The sequence below is a fragment of the Diospyros lotus genome, chromosome 8, assembly GCF_014633365.1.
Source record: "Diospyros lotus cultivar Yz01 chromosome 8, ASM1463336v1, whole genome shotgun sequence".
Taxonomy (NCBI): domain Eukaryota; kingdom Viridiplantae; phylum Streptophyta; class Magnoliopsida; order Ericales; family Ebenaceae; genus Diospyros; species Diospyros lotus.
This window is the reverse complement of record NC_068345.1, coordinates 3,839,007-3,860,178: the sequence shown is the minus strand read 5'-3', so window position 1 is coordinate 3,860,178 and position 21,172 is coordinate 3,839,007. Positions and strand designations below refer to the sequence as shown.

The following is a 21,172-nucleotide window of genomic DNA, read 5'->3' as shown; positions in this document are numbered from 1 at the left end:
TAGTTTTAAAAATTAATTGACATATTTCAATCGAGGCCGCGCTTGGAAGGTTTCTAAGAGACTTGATGGGGGAGTCTTATAGTTATTTGTGATTTTTTAGTATTATTTGAATTTGTTTATTCTTAATTATAATCTTTTTGTAAGTGACTGTGATCCAAAACACATCAATTTTACATTATATGCCCTTATTTTTTTTATTTATAGAATTAAAATGAAAACTCAGATTTTTTTAAATTAATATATATTTATATTAATTTAAAATTGATAAATAATTAGAAGTGAGAAAAATAAAAAGAGAAACGTGTAAATGATGAAAGAGGAAGAGAGGAGACGTAGAAGTAACGTGGAACCAAAAGGGCAGTTTGGTCAAAGGACCAAAAAATCTAATTAAGCCCTCCACTTCGCGTGGACTGCTTCTTCAATTACTCGCGATAGTTTGAGTTCATATCAGCCATCCCACGTGACATCGTTCGTCCACTCTACCTTTCTCTCTGTCCCGCGGTTTCTACCGTGAGATATTTTTATCAACGGTAAATTACATTTAGCACCCAAGTTTTGGTATAAATATAAAAAGTATCTGTTATCTTTTAAAAATTACACTTATCATTCTTATTATTCAAAAGTTACATGAAATACCTTTTAATATTAAGTTTTTGTCACCTTTAAAATTTTACTGGTAATGATCCAATTAAATAGTGTTTGGTTAGTGCACTTTAATTTTTATTTGTTTTTAGGCTAAAAAATATTTTAAAAAAATTATGAACTTGACATTTTTTATTAAATTGAGTGTAATTTATAGAAAATAGAGGGTAACTATGTACTTTAGTGAAATCTGAAGAGTGTGGAGTGTAATTTACAGTTTGACGAACAGAGGCGAAACCGGGTTATTTACGAAAGTGGCCTTCCTCAGCCACGAGCACCGACACAGAGAGAAGGCAGGTACGGTAGGTCCCGCCACCGCGACGGCCACGCAGGCCACCTCACCCCTGGGCCCCGCTGGAAAAACAGAGCTGCTTTTTGATTTCAGCCTTGCAATGCAACCGGATGGATGCATCGAACGATCCTCTCTATCTTACGCATCACGCGTTGAATTCTGTGTCTCTTTCTCTCCCCAAAGCTCATCTTCGTTTCTTCATCCCCACTGTCACTGGCATTGATTCTCTGAACCAACAGCCAGCACCCTCTTTAGTTTTAACCCACCGATCCCGCCCGACCCAGTTTGAGAGAGAGAGAGAGAGAGAGTGAGGAGCCATTTCTCTCCTCAGACTGGGTTTCCTCTCTAGTCTCTACTATCTCTCGCAAGAAAGGAATCCATTCTCCCAGCAAAGGGTCTTCTGTTTGAATGTCGCTTTCAGTCGTTCTTTAATGTGGGGTTGGTGTTTACTGTGATGGCTCTTTAAGACTAGTCTCCAGAAGTGAGAGAGAGGGAGAGAGAGAGAGATTTCAGCGTACTGTTGATGGGCTTCGAGTGAATCCATCCTCTTGATTTCAAGATATGGAAACCAAAGGCCGACTCGTTGCCGGTTCTCACAACCGAAATGAGTTTGTTGTCATCAATGCCGATGAGATTGGCCGAGTAAGTGTCTTCTTTGTCGCTTTTCTCTTCAGATTTGGAGTAGGCCCAGTTCAACTCATCTTCAGTTTCTGTTATTCGATTTTGTTCTGAAACCAAAACATAGAGTTCTATCTTTTCAGTTTTGAGCGGTTCATGTTATCCCAACTGTAATTTTGCTTCCTGCCCCGTAAATTCGAAGTCAACTCTTGAGTGCCGTCTGTCAGACATAGATTTCCCTTATTTCTGTGCGATTTACACTGTTTAAGGCTCCATTCAGTTTATGAACTTTCTTTTGCGTGTATCTTGCTAGGGAATTCAGCTCGCTTTGTTGATGTATTGAGATTCGCTATCGTTGTGCTGATTTGCACTGTCTATGGTTCCTCTGTGTAACAGGTAACTTCGGTTAAGGAATTGAGTGGTCAGATTTGCCAGATTTGTGGGGATGAGGTCGAAGTTAAAGTGGATGGGGAGCCATTTGTTGCCTGCAACGAGTGTGCTTTCCCTGTTTGCAGACCTTGCTATGAGTATGAAAGAAGAGAGGGCAATCAAGCTTGCCCGCAATGCAAAACCAGATACAAGCGCATCAAAGGTAACCAACATTTCTCAATTGTTTTCAGAAACTGCTGAATTGTTGATAGCAAGTATGTTAAACAGCCCTACGCCCCAGTGTTGGCCCGGTTGTAAGAGGCTACTACAGTGGTCTCCTCTGCAACTAGGGTTCAAACCTATCAGGGGTGAGTCTACACATAGATTTATTGTGCTTATCAGGTGAGTGGTTTGTGGGCTATCGCTTGCCCGGTGAGTTTACCTAGTGCACACCCAAAAGGGTAGTGGCTGTCAGTTCTCATCTAGAGCAAAAAAAAATATGTGCGTGTGTCTAACAAGCCACCTGCATGCATCAGGAAGTCCTAGAGTCGATGGTGACGAAGAAGAAGATGAATTTGATGACTTGGACAATGAATTTGGGTCCAATGACCAGGCTGACTCGCATCAAATTGCAGAGGCAGGGTTCTCTTCGCGCCACGGTACTGGCCGTGGTCTCCAAAGCCATGGTTCTGGGCTCACTACTCCCTTGGAGATGGATTCCTCGTCCCTCAGTCCAGATATCCCTCTCCTGACTTATGACCACGAGGTGGATTGAATTGACATTAATTCTCTTAATTCTGATTCTTTGTTTTGGAGTTTGTATGTCTGAATTTGAACTTCCATATTTCTTATTGAAGGATGCTGGGATTTCCTCTGATCAGCATGCTCTTATCATTCCACCATTTATGAGTCGGACTAAGCGTGTCCATCCAGTGCCATTTTCTGATTCTTCCATGTCTTGTAAGTTTTCTGTTTCAGTAGGATGTAATTTTCTTTTTGGGAACTAAAATTTTTATCAATATTTGGATGGCTGAGTGTCCTTTTTGGTGACAATCTTACAGTGCCACCCCGGCCAATGGATCCTAAGAAAGACTTAGCAGTGTATGGATATGGTACTGTTGCATGGAAGGACAGAATGGAAGAGTGGAAGAGAAGGCAGAGTGACAAACTTCAAGTGGTGAAGCATGAAGGAGATGGGGGTGGGAGCTTCGATGGTAATGAGCTGGATGATCCTGATCTTCCCAAGTAAGTCCACTGTTTCTGTTTTTGTTTTCTACACAATATCCTGACACACATTTTTTTATTATTTAATTGATGTCCCCCACCTTGTGCTAGTGGGACTAAGGCTTGTGGTTCCTGTAATTCATTAGACTAAATATCAGGAAAGAAGTCAATTTCATAGTAAGCCAGAGTCTAGTGATATTCTTTTGTGGCTGTAAACTTAGTTTTCCGGACTAATACATGGCCAATACTTTGAGCAAAATAGGTACAAGCTAATGACAAAGATGGCATTACTCCATGAATTTTTATGCAGTGAAGGATATTCCCATGCTTTATACTAAATAATGAATCACAGAAAAAAAAAGGAGAAAAAGAGTACATGAGCTTGTTGCAACATCATTCTAAACATAATGATTACACACTTCTCTCATGTATATATATAGCGAGAGAGATAAACATGAACATGTTTATCTTATTTCTCAAAGCAAAAGAGAATAAATTGATTTTGACCAAACATCTGTGGGGACCAGCTAACAGCGATGTGCTTTTTATGGAAAATTCTCGTGGGTTATTAGTTATAACCAACAATTTGCATGGATTTTGCTAGCAGAGACATGAAATTGATGTTTGGGAAACATTGCAGAAGGAGATAAATAATACGTTATGGGACAATAAGCATTTGTTTGGATTAAGCAATTACTTCTTTTAATTAGAAATGGAATCTAAACCTCATGATGGTAACATGCTTGAAGATCTTCAATCTCATCAATATCTCTAGTGAGCATTGAAATGTCTCAAGCAGACTTGACCCCGAAGGGTTAAGTCATAGCAAAGAGCAATTCATTTTCCCCCCTTTTTATAAGCTCCTTTTAGTTTTTATTTTACTGATGTATCACTTAACATTCTTCTTCTTTCATTAGGATGGACGAAGGTAGGCAGCCACTCTGGAGAAAGTTACCAATTCCATCAAGCAAGATAAGCCCATACAGGATGATCATTTTGCTGCGACTTGCCATTCTGGGGTTATTTTTCCACTATAGGATTCTTCACCCTGTCAATGATGCATATGGACTCTGGCTAACTTCAATTATATGTGAAATCTGGTTTGCTGTATCATGGATCTTTGATCAGTTCCCAAAATGGTTTCCAATTGAGCGAGAAACATACCTGGATAGGCTATCACTGAGGTATATGATCCTCTCTCTCTCTCTCTCTCTCCCAACAGCTACGTGGTCTAAGCTGGCTTTGCTAAAATTTTTATGTCAGGTATGAAAAAGAAGGCAGGCCATCTGAATTAGCCTCTATAGATGTATATGTAAGTACAGTTGATCCAATGAAAGAGCCTCCACTTATCACTGCAAACACAGTCCTGTCTATCCTTGCCGTGGATTATCCAGTCGACAAGGTTACCTGCTATGTCTCAGACGATGGTGCTGCCATGCTCACTTTTGAAGCCCTGTCTGAGACATCTGAATTTGCGAGGAAGTGGGTACCATTCTGCAAAAAGTTCAATATTGAGCCTCGTGCCCCAGAATGGTATTTTGCTCAGAAAGTTGACTATCTTAAAGACAAAGTGCATCCTACATTTGTGAGGGAACGTCGCGCAATGAAGGTTTTGAACTTTCTCTTATTTGTTTTACTGCTTCCATTCAATTTAGAAGTATGCTTTTCATATGAACTGGCAGCAGGATTTTTGGTCTATTTTTGTAAAATGCAGTGATTAGCTCTTACTAATACTGTCTTTTCATCCTACTGTTACAGAGGGATTATGAAGAGTTTAAAATTCGGGTAAATGGTCTGGTCGCTATGGCACAGAAAGTTCCTGAGGATGGCTGGACAATGCAGGACGGGACTCCATGGCCAGGGAATAATGTCAGGGATCATCCTGGAATGATTCAGGTATGGAGGTTTCTGATTGCTAATACAAATGACGTTGCCTGTACTATGATAAATAGAATAGGTTTAGATGAAATTTGATTTTCATTTGTCTGCAACAGGTATTCTTGGGTCATGATGGTGTCCGTGATCTTGAAGGAAATGAATTACCTCGTCTTATCTATGTTTCTCGTGAAAAGAGGCCAGGATTTGAGCATCACAAAAAAGCTGGTGCAATGAATGCTCTGGTAAAGCACCAAAACTCTCTCTCTCTCTCTCTCTCTCTCTCCCCTGTGAATTAACTTGGTTTTCTGGTTTCTTTATTGCTTTAAAAAATCTTCTAGGTGCGAGTCTCAGCAGTCATCTCAAATGCTCCTTACGTATTGAATGTGGATTGCGATCACTATATAAACAACAGTAAAGCACTCCGTGAAGCTATGTGTTTCATGATGGACCCTACATCTGGAAAGAAAATATGTTATGTTCAGTTCCCTCAAAGGTTTGATGGGATTGATCGTCATGACAGATACTCAAATCGGAACGTCGTTTTCTTTGATGTATGTAAAGTTCCACCTTGGTAGTCTTGAGACTCTTGATGTTGTACATCTATGTGGTCGTACATCATGGGTTTCAGATAAATCTATTATACGGTTCGGAGAAAACTAATTTTTCTTTAATTGTTCTATAAAACAGATCAATATGAAAGGGCTGGATGGGATACAGGGGCCAATTTATGTCGGAACGGGCTGTGTTTTCAGGAGGCAAGCGCTCTATGGCTATGATGCTCCTGTGAAGAAGAAAGCCCCATTAAAAACATGCAATTGTTGGCCTAAATGGTGTTCTTGCTGCTGTTGTGGATCTAGAAAGAAAAATAGGAAAGAGAAATCAAAGGAGAACAAGAAGAAAACAAGCAGCAGAGAATCTTCACCGCAGATATATGCACTTGAAAACATTGAGGAAGGTGTTGAAGGTAAGCTGTGGTTTCAAGAGGGTTGCTTATGATCTATTTGTGAATTTTGGTATGGTTTCCACAGAGTTAATTCTGTATTAGAACTTGTGCATTCAGTTAAATGCTGTACCTGTCTCTGCATGAGTGTCTGTCATGAATATTTGTTGACATCCTATGCGATCTGTTAGTTTCCCTAAAGAAATCCAAAAATTGTCCACCTGCATTTCTTTTCTTGCTTTCAATCTTGTTCTTACTGGATCCATACCTTCATTGGTTGCTCACAAGCACTTTGTTGCAGGAATAGATAATGAAAAATCAGCTCTCATGCCCCAGATAAAATTGGAGAAAAAGTTTGGCCAGTCACCTGTTTTCATTGCTTCTACACTGCTAGAGGAAGGCGGAGTTCCACCTGGAGCAACTTCTGCGTCACTATTGAAAGAAGCAATTCATGTCATTAGCTGTGGTTACGAGGATAAAACAGAGTGGGGAAAAGAGGTATATAGCAACAGATCAACTACTTCAAAATTAAAGAAATTTAATCTTCTTTTGAGAAGGATATAATTTTTTTATATGGTAATTCTTTATGTATCAGGTTGGATGGATTTATGGCTCTGTTACTGAGGATATCTTAACTGGCTTCAAGATGCATTGCCATGGCTGGCGATCAGTCTACTGCATTCCCAAAAGGCCTGCATTTAAGGGATCGGCTCCCATCAACCTCGCAGATCGTCTGCACCAAGTTCTTCGATGGGCTCTGGGATCTGTTGAGATTTTATTGAGTAGGCACTGTCCCATCTGGTATGGTTATGGTTGCGGTTTAAAACCACTGGAGCGATTTTCATATATCAACTCAGTCGTTTATCCATTGACATCCATTCCCCTGATTGCATATTGTACCTTACCAGCTGTCTGTCTGCTAACTGGAAAGTTCATTGTCCCAGAGGTGAGTGTTGCAGCATCCATGTTAGAATTTTCAATATATTCTGGGAGCATGATTATTTGCGAAACAGGAAAAAGAATAAATGTTCTTATTGCAATATCATAGAAGTCTCAATTCACAGTTCCCTTTCTAGTTTGCCCTTTTAACGATGTATGCTCCAGATAGTCCAACATTAGAAGCTCCGTGGTACATTCACTTACAAGGCTTTCATCTAACAAACATTGGGTCGTCTTGCAGATCAGCAACTACGCAAGCATTATATTCATGGCCCTCTTCATATCGATTGCTGCCACCAGTATACTGGAGATGCAGTGGGGAGGTGTTTCTATTGATGACTGGTGGAGGAACGAGCAGTTCTGGGTGATTGGTGGTGCTTCATCGCACCTGTTTGCCCTCTTCCAAGGTCTTCTCAAGGTTTTGGCTGGTGTCAATACAAACTTCACAGTGACATCCAAAGGAGGAGATGATGGGGAGTTTTCGGAACTGTACCTGTTCAAATGGACCTCTTTGTTGATTCCTCCTATGACTTTGCTGATCATAAACATAATTGGGGTCGTGGTTGGAGTTTCTGATGCCATCAACAACGGCTATGAGACGTGGGGTCCGCTGTTTGGCAAGCTCTTCTTTGCTCTCTGGGTCATCGTCCACCTCTACCCTTTTCTGAAAGGTTTGATGGGAAAACAGCAAGGCGTTCCCACCATTATTGTGGTATGGTCAATTCTTCTGGCTTCCATCTTCTCCCTTTTGTGGGTTCGGATCAACCCATTCCTGTCCAAAGATGGCATTGTGCTGGAAGTTTGTGGGTTGAATTGTGATTAAATGATCCACAAAACAGAGGTACTGATGGTTTGAATCATAGTTAGAAGCATCATCATCTGGGAGTTCAGTAAGAGAATGCTTATCGGGGTGAAAGTCGAGCACGTCCACGACTTGGTTTAGCCATCGACTGGAAATCACCGGCAATATAGCCATCTTAAAAGCGAAGGCAAGTTTCCGGTAGGTTGTGTAGATACAGAAAGGAAAACTGGACCCGGGCACATTCGTATATCTCTTGCAAAGGTTTTTTTCTTGGCTGTTCTTTTTTTCATTCGTTTTTCTCTTACACCACTTGGGTTTTGTGGGTTGGAAGGGTCGAACCTAAAGTTAGTTTTCTTCATAATTTATATACCCTTTAGGAATAAGGAGCTATGGATAAGGATGTGTTCAAAATTTTCATAAAACTGTTTGCTCATCTAAAGATATACCCTAATTTGGGATTGTTTTGTAGCCCTCAAGTTTCATACTCTTCTGTGTAATGTCAATAAGATGCAAGGCTTTTGTTATTGGGAAAGTATTTGCTAATTTGTATGTACATTTTGCTTTGTTTGGTAGTTAAAAACTTGTTATGACTGTCTACCATCTTTCTCGCCGATTTCTTATTATTAGCCATTTTATAAGTCCTGTAGTAGAGGGCGAGCTTTTGTAGCAACTGTAAGATTGTTTCTGTAACTGAATTAATAGGGTTCAAATTTCAAGTGTATTTTTCCTACAAATGGAGGGTTATTATAGAGCTATTTCGTGATTTTTATCATTACATTTGACTTTTGTCATAGAAGAAGGAATAAGAAACAAAGGAGAGTATTCGTGAGTGATATGTACAAGCAAGAAGAGAAGAGAATGAGAGAATTTAATGAGTTAAAGATCATGATATGCCTATTTATTAATAATAATAATAATAATTACAAGTTTTAATATCTTTAGGGGTGTTTGTTAAAATGAGTAAGATAAGAGGTATCAAGATAAGATTGAAATGTATTTTAGATCAAGATATAGAATGATCAAGATAAGGTTGGAAAGTATTCCAAAATTTCTATAGAAGTGTTTGTTAAATTTTTTGGAATTTACTAAGGGTGTGTTTGATAGCGTGAAAAATGTATGAAAAATGTCTCATTCAAAGAATTGAATTTCATTTTGGGTGTTTGACACGTTATATTTTCTATGGAATTGAATTCCATGATACAACCATTAAAGCTTGTTTTTTGTTATTTTTCATGAAAAATTCCATCTAGGAGGGAGATGATTTTTGTTTTCCATGTAAGTTGGAAAACACTTTCCTTTCCACCTAGATGTTATCAAACACACCATAATAATTGTATTTTTTTTATGTGTTTATTAATACATATGATAAGCACCAAAATAAGAGTTTTTTTTACCTAAATATTTCTATTACTAAATTTATGATTAAAATAATATTTTATAATTAATATGAATTGTTAAAAAAATTAAAATTAAAATTAAAAATGATATTTTATTTTCTAAATTTATGTTCAAAAATAAATTTAAAAAGAGTTGAAAAGTAAAAATAATTATTATTAGAATTATAATAATTCTACTTAGATAATTAAAAATGACTAAAACATATTTTCATAATAGATAATAAAATATAAAATTAAATAAAATAATTTAAAAATTCGTGAAATGAATTATATTAGTTAATAAAATATATATATAGAGAGAGAAATTTAAATTTTAAAAATGAATAATGTCATATAAATTTTAAAAATTGTCAAAATATATAATAATTTAAAAATATATTAAATAATATTAATTATAAGATTTAAATAAATAATTTTTTTAATAAATTTAAATATTTAAAATGCATTAAATGGCATTAACTATTATGAAAATATAAATAATTTAGCCTTATCTTGAAAGAACCAGATAAATTTATCTGAGGGGAGAGGTCAGATAAATTTATCTTGAAAGGGGGAGATAAGAGATCATGTGAGGTTTTTTTCGAAATGGTTAGATAAGTTTAACAAACATGTTGAAAAGATCAAACATCCGGAATGCTTCCTATATCTGATATTTTCTTTCTCTTATCTTGATTAGCAAACACCCCCTTAAACTATGTGGGTTAGTGATATGAATTTCAAAATTCAGTCAGCTCGCTTTACTAAGCGGTGACAAACAAATAAAAAGAGTAAATTTTACCTCATAGCCATAAAATTTGGTGAAAAAGTATTGATTGGCTATGGATTTTTAAAAATAACATGTACATCTTTTACTATTTAAAAATTACTTAAATTGATCATTTTACTCTTATTTTTTTACTAATTAAAACTCTTTCTGGCTCCTCTTCGTTCTTTCTTTCTCTTTCCTTTTCCTTTCCACTTTTCTTTTTTTCTCATTTAGTGACATTTAAAATCGTTATCAAATGATCATTAAGAAAGGGATTTCTTATAACCCCAACTTGACAAGATATTAGTATACAATGACAAAAAAAAGTGACACTAGTGAATGGTTAGTCTCTTTATGCGTGTTATCTTGTTTCTCTATGTCTATGCCTTTATCTTGTCATCGACATGTTTCTCTTGTTTTTTATTTCATTTCTTTCTTTATCTCTATCACTTTCTTTTTCTTCAATCTAGGTTTTTGTTTAAAACCAAATGACTAGTTCTAATCAATTCTCATCCATGGTAATGCAATTTCTTTCCAATTGTTGATGGTCAACTATAAGGAGGAAACCCTATCTATCCCAATTTGTACTTATCTTTCTCCATCTCTTTATTCTCTTTGTGTATGTCTCTCTTCTATGAGTTTTGATAGGAACCCAATTGGTTTTAAGAACATGATTATGGGGTTTCTAATGGTCGACAAATAAGGAAACAAAAAAAACCCATGTATATCTCTTTCTCTTTATATATATATATATATGCGTGTGTACATTTCTCTCTATAAGAGCCCATGATTCTCTTTAAAAAATCCATCGACATGGTAGTTGTTGGTCAATAATGGTAGTTGGCCATTTCCAATATTTTTTTTTTGGTATAATTATAGAGGGATAACGAATGGATATTTTGAAATTTTAAAAAGTTAAACATTTACAATTAATTAACGACATGGAGTTTAGTGTTATATAGTTGTTGCTCAAAAAAAAAAAAAAGTGAAATGTTCAACTACAAACATATAAATCCTAGCTTTTGTACAACAACTAAAATCTCAAAGTATAACTCTCTTGCAATCAGTAACACTTTTTGAAGCAAGTTACACACCCTCGCAAATTATAGTGAACTCTTTCTACAAAGTCACGCCCAAGTGAGTTAAAAATAAAATACACCAACTTACTACCGTATTATTTAAAGTTAAAATATGAATGAACAATAGTACAACAAGAATCAATACTTAAAAATATTTTTCATTGTATTTGTTAAATTTATCTAGCGACCATTTGGAAAAGAAGTCACGTGACTTCTTATTTAAGATTTTTCGGATAAATTTATTTATCTCCCATCCAGATAAATTTATTTTAGACCTTCCAAATAAGAAAAACATGACGTTAATGTTATCCAGTGTAAGGATGTGTAATTGGTTATAACCGAACCGAACTGACCAAAAATCACGAACCAAACCAAACCGAACTAACTGACACCTAAACCATAATAACCGAACCAAAAATCGAATTGGAACACAAAATAACTGATAGATCGAACATTAGTTCGGTCTTGCTATTGCCGCCAACTACCTAATTGGCCGGTGATTGGAACCGATCATTGGATTCCCTTAACCACGGTGACCTACATACCGAAAAATCAAAAAATCTAATAGTTGGATTTTAGTAGATCTAGGTTTCAATGTAAAATAGAATTAGCCCAAAAACTTACCAAAGGGGCCATCGACGTCATCTTTGTCTTTGGCCTTCGTCTTTGTCTCCGGCCTTCGTTTTCATCTTCGCCATTGGTGAATGATGGTAGAAGGAGAGAGAAATAACGAAGAGATGAGGTGAGGAGATGACCAGCACCGTCAAAAGGGATAAAGAAAAGAGTCAGAAGATAGGCATCACACTATCGACGACGACGAAAGATGGAGAAGCTATCGACAATGGCAAGGGATGGAGATGTTATCCGCAATGACAATGGATGGAGATTGGAGAAGGCTATCGGCGAAGGATGGAGATTGGAGAAGAAGGGCCAGAAGGCTATCGCCTATCAGGAATCGGGTGTCGCGTGGGGTGTCGTGCCTGCCTTTGGGGGGTGGCAGGTTCGGTTTGGTTTGGGGGTACACAGTTTAGTTTAAAAAAATCGAACCGAACTGAATAACTAATTTTTAGAAGAAAATATAACCTGACCGAACCGTTTTCTATGAAAAATCGAACCGAACCAACTGAACTTGTCAATTCAATGTGGTTAATTCGATTTACCCGAACTTCTGCTCACCCCTAATCCAATGCATTTCAAAAAAAATAACAAATAGTTTGATAAAAATATTAGAATGTTTTCCAGTGTTATCTTAACAATTCCATATCTTGATCCGAAAAATATTCTAATCTTATCTTGATACAACATTATCTTATTTATTTTAACAAACACTATCTAAATGAACAATCAACTCTTTATTTTATACTTTAACCACTTTTCTAGTCATTGGGGTCCATCCTACTTAAAGATATTTCAAATTTAAAGTTTATCTGAAAACTTGTATTTGTTAATTCTGTAAACGCTTCTCAATTTTGCATATCATAAGCCATAAGATAATATATGGGTCAATGAGCAAACAACATGTCAACCAAGGAATAATAAATATTAAGCAACAAAGGGGAATATTTTGCAAGTTAGAGAGATTTTAGCAATGCAAAGAGATTAACATATTGAATGTTTTCAACACATCATAGGCTAAGTAATATATATTTGACTTATTCTTGAGATTAAAAGTGACTTGAATGAGTTTGGTCGATCAAACTTTAAACATTAGTCTATTAAATTTACTATCTAAATCAAATTGAAACATTTTAGAAGAGTTTGATCGACTAAACTTAAGATACTTATACACCAAGAAGCTTACTATTCGATGGTGGTCAACCATAATAGATTTTTGGTTGCCCAAACCTTGGTCGAAAATATTTTGAGTCTTTTATGGGACTTTGGTCAACTAGACTGAAATTCTAATTGGCCAAGTTTTTGGATTTCTTTGTTCAACTAGGACAGCATGAGTCAACCATACTTCATTTAATTTGACGAACATAAGCCTTTTAATTTTTTTTTGAAGTAAGAGATATAGCAATTAAATATACTTTATATTAAACGTTTGTTGTCCTTTCATAATTAATATTAATTTAACACAAATACATAACTTCTCATTTTATTAAACATACATTCACCATTGATATTAAATAAGAGTTGGTGAATTTGTAATTTGCACAATCTTTAGGGGTAGTTCATGCTAATATAACCACTATATGAAAAGGTATAGAATGTGAAAGGTAAAGCGAGAGGCTTTATTAATTTACCTTTTTAATCTATATATATTTCATTCTTTTATATTAACTAAATGTATTTTATATATTATAATAAATTAATTAAAAATTCGTAAAGATGGGATGATTCTGTAATTTCAACGATCTTCATATTAGCTTGGGCTAATACAACAACTATATAAATAGTGTAATGCCCGGGTCTTCCAAGCATGCGTTAATTTGAGATTTTGGAGATATATTTTTTTCTTTCAATATACACTCAACGTAAATTAAACCCCAATAATCTCGATCTACCATCTCAACATATCAACTTAAAGGAATAAGTTAAAACAAGTAATATCATCACATCAACAAAAACAAGATTGAAACCTCAACGATACATAATTGTAATTTTTTTATTCATAATATAGAAATCATATCACTGATGTTTAACATGACATTATCAAAATAATATACCTACAGTTGAATATCTAGTATATAATAAAAGACATACAAAAGATCTATATGTAACTATCAGTTATATCTCGATAACTTCATTTCCCTTGGCATCGCTGTTTTCACATGTTCGTTTGAATATTCCAAGAATATACAGTACAAATTAGATATTGAATCATTTAAGTAAGAGTTTAAAATATTTTCGTGAATGCATGTAAGACCATGAATAATAGACATATCCCGATATGTCCCAATCTAAGAGAATCCATACGCGCTTAACCCATATTACGAGGAAAGATCAATATCTCTAAAGGCAACATAATTGCATCGACGCATTGGCACAACACAACCCTAACTTAAGAGGGGTAATATCAACACATCTTTTCGACATCTTGGGAAAAATCATTACCACTCCCGATACAGGAGGGTCAACATCAATGCAGGAATCTGACTCACCACAATTACGTCAGAAATTACATTCTCACTTAAAAGTATCCCGAAACACTGCCCATATCCCACACATATGCCAAAGCCATAACCACAACATGTAATGATACATTACATAAAATGACATTTCAATGCACTCGAAAATAAATAATTTGGACAAACCATCCATATGAAAATAACCATTCACATGCCAAAATCATTGCATGAAAACAAAATCAAGTATATGGTTGAACCACCTAAAATAAACCAAGTTTTGATAGTAGAACCACTCACAGTAAATTAAGTTTTTAAGTAAGAACACTCACCATAATTTCACTTTTCAAGATTTCTCGAAAAACATGCTAACCTAAAAACTAATGCAAATCTCCAAATCCTATAGCCAAATTTCCTCTTGATCAATAAATATCCAAGAAAATCAATATTTCTGATTTTCCTAAATTTTTTCATAATTTTCCTAATTTTTCTCTATTTTCCATAAACCTCATTTTTTCAAAATAATATCTCCTCAAGGTTTTTCCAAATTTTTTTTCTCCAAAATAATTTATAAAATAATATTCCTAATTTCCTGAAATTTTTTGAGATTTTTCAAGATTTGTTTTCCTATTTTTCTCTATTTTTCATAATTCATTTTTTCCTCAAAAATTACAAAATAAATAATTCCTCCAATATTTTCTAGAATTTTCCTCCACCAAAATCCAAAAAATAATTTTCCAATTTTTCCAGAATTTTTTGATTTTTTTTTTTGAAAATTTCTTATATTTTGTCTTTTTTTTTTTCTTACCTTCTTCGGTTGTCTTCTCTGATGACGGTGACCGATGACGACCTCTGATGGCTGATCCGATGACACCCCCATGAAGCTCTCATTGAATCGGTCCTAGGGAACCCCTTGAATGCTCGAAAAACCAACCGTAAAGCCTCTAAATCGAGCAAAACTAGTCCGGTTCCGGTCATCGTATCGTTTTTTCGGCCACATTCAAAAACCCCTTCAAATCATCACAAAAACACACCAAATTCTCTAGAAAATGATGCCCAAGACCTCTAGAGCAAAATCCCTTTATCCAATCTCTCAAAAAGTTCACCAAAACTCGAGCAATGGGATGCTCTAAAATCGGCCAAAACTCTTGCCTATTTATAAACGAAATCCAGCCATTTTTTGGCCAATCACCGGCCATTGCATAGCCCACAAGCTTCCTAGGACGATGGTGGCCATGCCCTGACGAGATTGGCCGTCCCATCGCTAGATTTTTGGCTCCCATGCGACGGTCAAATCGACCAAGCCTTGTTACAAAAATTCCAAAAATTGCATTTTGGCCCCTATTTTTTTTTTTTTTCATTTTGGCCCCTTTTCTCAAGTTCTTAGACTTTGATATTTTATCACATGAACCTCTAAGTTCCATGCTTCTTAATTAGCTCAACAAATTTAGAAAAATACCATTTTCACCCCCCTTTTAACTAGAATTAAAAATTACAGTTATGCCCCAAATATATGTTTCGACTATAAACTTTTTTGTTTCATCTCAAAACCATTTAAGGGTTATTCTAATCACAAAATTAGAGCCTTTAGATGGTTATGTGGATTTCTCGGAAGCCCCTTACCATCATTTGGTCTTTTGGGTTATAACTTAGTTGTATCGAAAACCATATCAGATTTGATTTTTTTTGGCGTCATAAATCCTGTCTTGAGACGCTCATCGATGTTATATCATTTTTTTTAGACATCTAAGTTTCGAGGTATTCCCTGTCATCGATTCGACGATTTATTTTACTATCAAACCAATTTTTTGATATTTTAAACTCATATAAATTACGTGGCAACCTCATGCCAACATGGGGTATTACAAATAGGGCTACTAGGGTTTTGCCAACCCTATTGTAAGGCAGCTTGCCAAAGGAAGACTCAGGTTTCTCCCCTCTCTCTCTCTCTCCCCCCTCCCTCCCCCCATCTTTCTCCTCTATACCTGAGTATGCTTGTAAGATTAAAGCTTGTTTTCACACCTTTATGTTTAATGTACCTTTGTTGTGTTGATGTGGAGTTGAAGTTCGAATAACTAGCCCGTATTTCGTAGATATACATGCATTCGTTTGACCTAAACTGGTTATACGAATTTATCTGCAAATTTTTGGTCAAGACATAAGAAATAGGAATACTGCTTATGAATTTGTGAATCCATGATTATGTTTGAGAATGTTTGATGATCTGCCTGGTTGTCAAAACGTTTGATGAGATTTCAGCGTTTGCTATATTCTATTGTTGTCGTATTCACATGTATCTGAGGTTTTATTTATAATTTGTTACATCTTTAGGGTTCCATTTAATTTTTTTTCATGTGGAGTTGATTGCAACGATGTTTACTATTGGTTTGTTGAGTAATGAATTTTTTTTGCCCACTCATTTAATTGTGAAGGAGGAGGAGAAGGATGTCTCATAAGAATTTCGAGCATCCCAAGCATGGTTCCCTTGGATTCCTCCCAAGGAAGTGAGCATCTCGCCACAGAGGAAAAGACATGCTTGGTATCTATGGTCATTGTTATTTAATTAGCAAATAGGTTATTTTCCTATAGAGCATCATGTTACTGTTTGTTGAGGCAATGCTGAATATGATATTTTCAAACAAGCCTCATTTTGGATTAACATGTCACAATATGCATTCATGATGAGAGAATTGCACTTTGAAAATTAAGCAAGATGCTAGAAGTTGCAATTTTGGAGACACAGATGTTGGGGTATAGAAGATGATATTGTAAAATGCTGATATAGTTATTTTTCATTCATGGTCACTGTCTGCCAAAATAGAAACCATGTATGTGTTTTGTGTTCTTAAGCGAACACATGATTATTGAGAAGTAGCCAAATTTTTAAAATTATTTTTTTATTCGATTTTGTCCCAAACAAATGTTTTAGTTTGTTATTGCTCATAATACATGTTGTCGTCCTCTCCATTTGATTGCATTACTTCTTAAATACATTCCTATGAATTGTATGCAATGTAAAGGGTAAGAATTGGTAATGCTAATTCGGCTGTCATTGTCCTTGCTTATACAATGAAGGTTTTTTTTCAAGGATGATCCAAGCAAGCCTTGCAAGCTTACTGCCTTTCTTGGTTATAAGGTTGGGATGACCCATATTGTTAGGGATGTTGAAAAGCTTGGTTCAAGTAAAGAACTTTCATTCTATGTATGTTGGTGGTATCTTCTGCTAGAGATAATTTCGCAAGAGCATTTTGATGTTAATCTGATGATTGGTTTTTGTTAATATGGAAAACCTTCATTTTTACTGTAAAGTTGTTGTTAAGGCACTAGAAGAAGGCTTTTACGAAATAATACCCCAAGAAGTATGGAAGTGATGAAGGGAAGAAAGATATTCATGCACAACTTGAGAAAATGAAGAAGTATGCAACTGTTATAAGGGTTTTGGTTCACACTCAGGTGCAAAATTGTGATGCATAAATTTGTTACTACCATGCTATTGTTGATATTGTCAATTTGATTTGCTTGATTTCTTCTTCCTTCGCACCTTTTGCTACAAAAGATGATGTAATCCTGGCTAACTAAATATAAATTCAACCAAAAAAAAAAAAAGGAATCTAAATCTATTTAAGAAAATGCATTTAACTGTCACAAAGTTTTTGGTCTCATGTGATATAGTGCAGGATCTCGTGATTAATTATTGGGTTAAGGAGATATTTATGCCTGTAGGGCTGTGTCTGGATTTAAAATTATTAGTCAATAGGGGTGTTTGAGAGCCTATTGAACCTACTTACCAGTTTTTGAGCTATAAAGCGGCACCTGTCTTTGATTATAATTTATAACATGGTTTGTTACTACACCTCCTTCTAGATAAGGAAAATGAAAGAACTAAAGCCGAAGAAGGGATACTTGATGGAGATCCAGGTTAATGGTGGGACTATTGCTTAGAAAGTGGACTATGTCTGTAGCTTCTTTGAGAAGCAAATTCCTATTTGTTGAGCCAATCAGCTCATATTAATTAAGTTTTGATAATTAACAAAAAAAAAAAAGAATTTTTAATATATAAAATTATAGTATTTTAGTGATTAACAAAAAGAGTGTTTTTATTAAATATATAAATTATGACATTGAATTATTTTTAATTAATTTATAAAATATTTTTCATAGCATATGTATTATGAAAAATATTATTTTCTATTAAAATTATTTTTTATATAATTTTTAGAATATTTTATAAAATATTTTTCATAGTATATGTATTACTGAAAATATTATTTTTGATTAATCTATAAAATATTTTTTCATAGTGTATGTATTTTCAAAAATGTTATTTTTTATTAAAATTATTTTTTAAGTATTTTAAAATATATAAAAAATAATTTTGCAAAATTCACATCAAAAAATTAATTTTTACTTTTACTACAGTGTGCTACAGTACGCTATAGTAATCAGACTGTTGGAATAATAATCTAGCTGTTGGTGTACAGTACCGCTACAATGACCAACAACGATTAGAATTTCGACCGTTGCTATAGTACACATTATCGTTGCTACAATGAACTTGACCGTTGCTATAGTGAATTTTACTGTTGCTACAATGTTGCTATAGTAATTTTCAGAATGCTTATAAATGGCTCCAAATTCATTTTGGAGAGTATCCATTGCTTATATTGCCTATCCAAAACAGTCAAAACTTCCCAAAAGCTCTCAAGCTAATTTTCAAGTATTCCAAGACTCTTAAAGATTTATTGCACATCCACCGAATAGTTATAAGACAAGAGGAGAAAAAGAGATCGTAAAGCCGAATTCGATATTCTCAATTCAATTTGAGGTTACAAATTTATTTATTTATTTAAAAATTATTGCCTTGTATAATTTGTTCTTAATTGCTTATTTATGTCCAAGTGTGGACAAATTATTTGTAACAATTAAATTATCATTGTGGATTGTATAAGTTTTCTAAAATTGTTAAAATCTAAGTGAATCGAGTTTTCAAGGTAAGTTAGGGAGAAACTCTTGGTGTTGGTGGTTTTTCCTAAAACCCGTTGTAATATAGGAGTGTATTTAGTTTTCAAGGTGAACTAGTATGGAAACCTTGGTGAGGTTAGTGGAACTCTAAAGGCGGTTGAGACTTTGGGAGAGTGGAGTAAGTATGTGTGAAAACACTGAATCACTATAAATTGTCTTGTATCTCATTTATTTATTTTTGCTACATCTTGTGGTTTGTAATTTATTAATATCAAACTCACATATACATAGTTATAAAATCTTAATTTGTTTAAAATTAAATACTAAGAATTTAATTGAAAAAAATAATTTATATTTTCTTAAAGAAAATAATTAATCAATAATATTTATTAAAAATGAGAAAAAAAATTAAAATACTCAATTCACCCCCTCTTTAGCGGCCATACCTTAATAGACCAACACTATTAATCTTGTTTTCCAGAAGGATGAGATGATTGACATCATTTCATTCACTATTGCTAGGGCTAGTCAAAATGGATACCACCAAACTGAAATGAACAAGAAAATTTGTAAGCTTGGCAAGGCTAGGCAGGAAAGCCACAATGCCATCACAGTGTTTGACAGGTCAATACTCGTTATATCAGACATTGTTTTGTTTTATCTTGTTCTTATATCAATTTTCTACTTTTTTTTTCCTATTAACGTGGTCTAATTCTTGTTCCCTTAAAATTAGAACTGAGAAAGATGTGACTCCAATGGGTGGCTTCCCATACTATGGTGTAGTGAAGGATGATTATCTTGAATGCAATCTGCTACCTGAGAACCAACTGTGCTACGCCCGTAAGGGCGTGAAGGATGATTATCTAATGATCAAGGGATGCTGTGTTAGCCCAAAGAAGAGGCTCGTTACACTTCGTCAGTCTCTCCTCACACAGACTAATTCCCATGTGGCCCTTGAGGAGATCAAACTTAAGTTCATCGACACATCCTCAAAGTTTGGTCATGGACATTTCCAGACCAAACAAGAGAAATAGAAGTTTTATGAACGCCTGAAAGCATGACATTTCAACTATTCAGAGTTTGGGGAGTCGTTAGTGGAATGGTTTGATGTCTTTTATCTTTTTGGGACCATAATTGTTATTTTTGGATACTATCTTTGTTGGCCATCGATTTGAGACCGAACATTTTTAAGATTTTGGATCGTAATTTTTATTACTAGTTTTGTTTACCAGAATGATGTGCGTGGTGCCCATATACTATGTAACTTGTAAGTTTTGTTCTTTACTCTACCTATTATTACGTATAGGCATTATATATATGATAAACTCAGATTTTCTTGCTGCCTATCTTATGGAGTCGTTGAACATCACCCCCACCAACCCCCACATGCGGGTTAACAATAACGGAGATTTGTGCGGTTTATAATTTTTTTTTAAAAAAAACTTGTTAATGTGTTACCAGTTTGTTGACATGTGATAATATTAGGGCTAATAACAATAAAAAAAGTCAAACCTTTTTGTGTTTTTGCATTTAATTGAAACGTTTCAATTTTAACAATAACGTCTCGATTTGATTGATTGGTTGTAATTTTATTCAATCCTCGAATCTGAGTGGAGAGGCATGTGTCATTTCCTAGGTGGTATGTCACTTGGTATTTTTAAATATTTTGAGTGGATCCATGTGTACACGTGTAAAAGAATAAAAAATAAAATACTATGTTAAATATATATATATATATGGAGAGAGAGAAAGAATGAAAGGTAAGAGATGGACGGCGACAGAGGCATGATGACCAATGGCAGGAACCGGAGATCGGAAGTTAATCTTTGAGAAATCATCGCCTGACTCCGTGAGATCGACGACGACATCGAAAATCTAGCAGGAGAATGGAAAAAGGGTGAATAGCGGAGACCACGTTTGGGAAATCGTCGCTGCAACATCAAAGATAGTAAAGTCTTTTGGGAGACCAATCGAACAAAAACTTGTTCGTGATTTTATATAACCCACGGATAACACGCAAGCATACGCAGTCAAGAGAAGTAAAGTGATGAATAAGATATCGTTCCCACGAAAATTGGTTAATAACATTTTAATTACTAAAATTATTCACAATTAACTATATTTGGATAATTGATTAATTAAGGGAATTAAACCCTAAATTTTGTATTATAGAAAGAATCAAATTTAATAACTAACAATTATCTAAGAATTAAAAAT

General features: G+C 34.8%; 1 protein-coding gene and 1 pseudogene across 2 annotated transcripts; both read left to right on the top strand.

Annotated features, from left to right (window-relative positions):
* The first annotated feature begins 1,054 nt into the window (after positions 1-1,054).
* Positions 1,055-8,228, top strand: LOC127807864 (cellulose synthase A catalytic subunit 2 [UDP-forming]-like). Of its 2 annotated transcripts, XM_052346032.1 has the most exons (14): positions 1,055-1,576; positions 1,949-2,144; positions 2,458-2,687; positions 2,779-2,881; positions 2,983-3,166; positions 4,063-4,329; positions 4,409-4,754; positions 4,904-5,041; positions 5,140-5,265; positions 5,362-5,574; positions 5,711-5,987; positions 6,265-6,461; positions 6,559-6,909; positions 7,144-8,228. In XM_052346032.1, exons 1-14 carry the CDS (start codon positions 1,496-1,498, stop codon positions 7,723-7,725), a joined length of 3,291 nt encoding a protein of 1,096 aa, XP_052201992.1. In that variant the 5' UTR covers positions 1,055-1,495; the 3' UTR covers positions 7,726-8,228. The 2 variants fall into 2 exon arrangements, with proteins under 2 accessions (XP_052201992.1, XP_052201993.1); XM_052346033.1 differs by lacking the exon at positions 5,362-5,574.
* An 8,210-nt stretch (positions 8,229-16,438) lies between these two features.
* LOC127808292 (60S ribosomal protein L3-1-like) lies at positions 16,439-20,016 on the top strand (annotated as a pseudogene).
* Positions 20,017-21,172: the final 1,156 nt, after the last annotated feature.

Bases quoted from the DNA above. Each gene is read 5' to 3' on its own strand.
- LOC127807864 (XM_052346032.1), top strand. From the start codon at position 1,496: ATGGAAACCAAAGGCCGACTCGTTGCCGGTTCTCACAACCGAAATGAG. The intron at 3,167-4,062 runs GTAAGTCCACTG...TTCTTTCATTAG, and splicing joins GATGATCCTGATCTTCCCAA to GATGGACGAAGGTAGGCAGC. The intron at 5,266-5,361 runs GTAAAGCACCAA...AAAATCTTCTAG, and splicing joins CTGGTGCAATGAATGCTCTG to GTGCGAGTCTCAGCAGTCAT.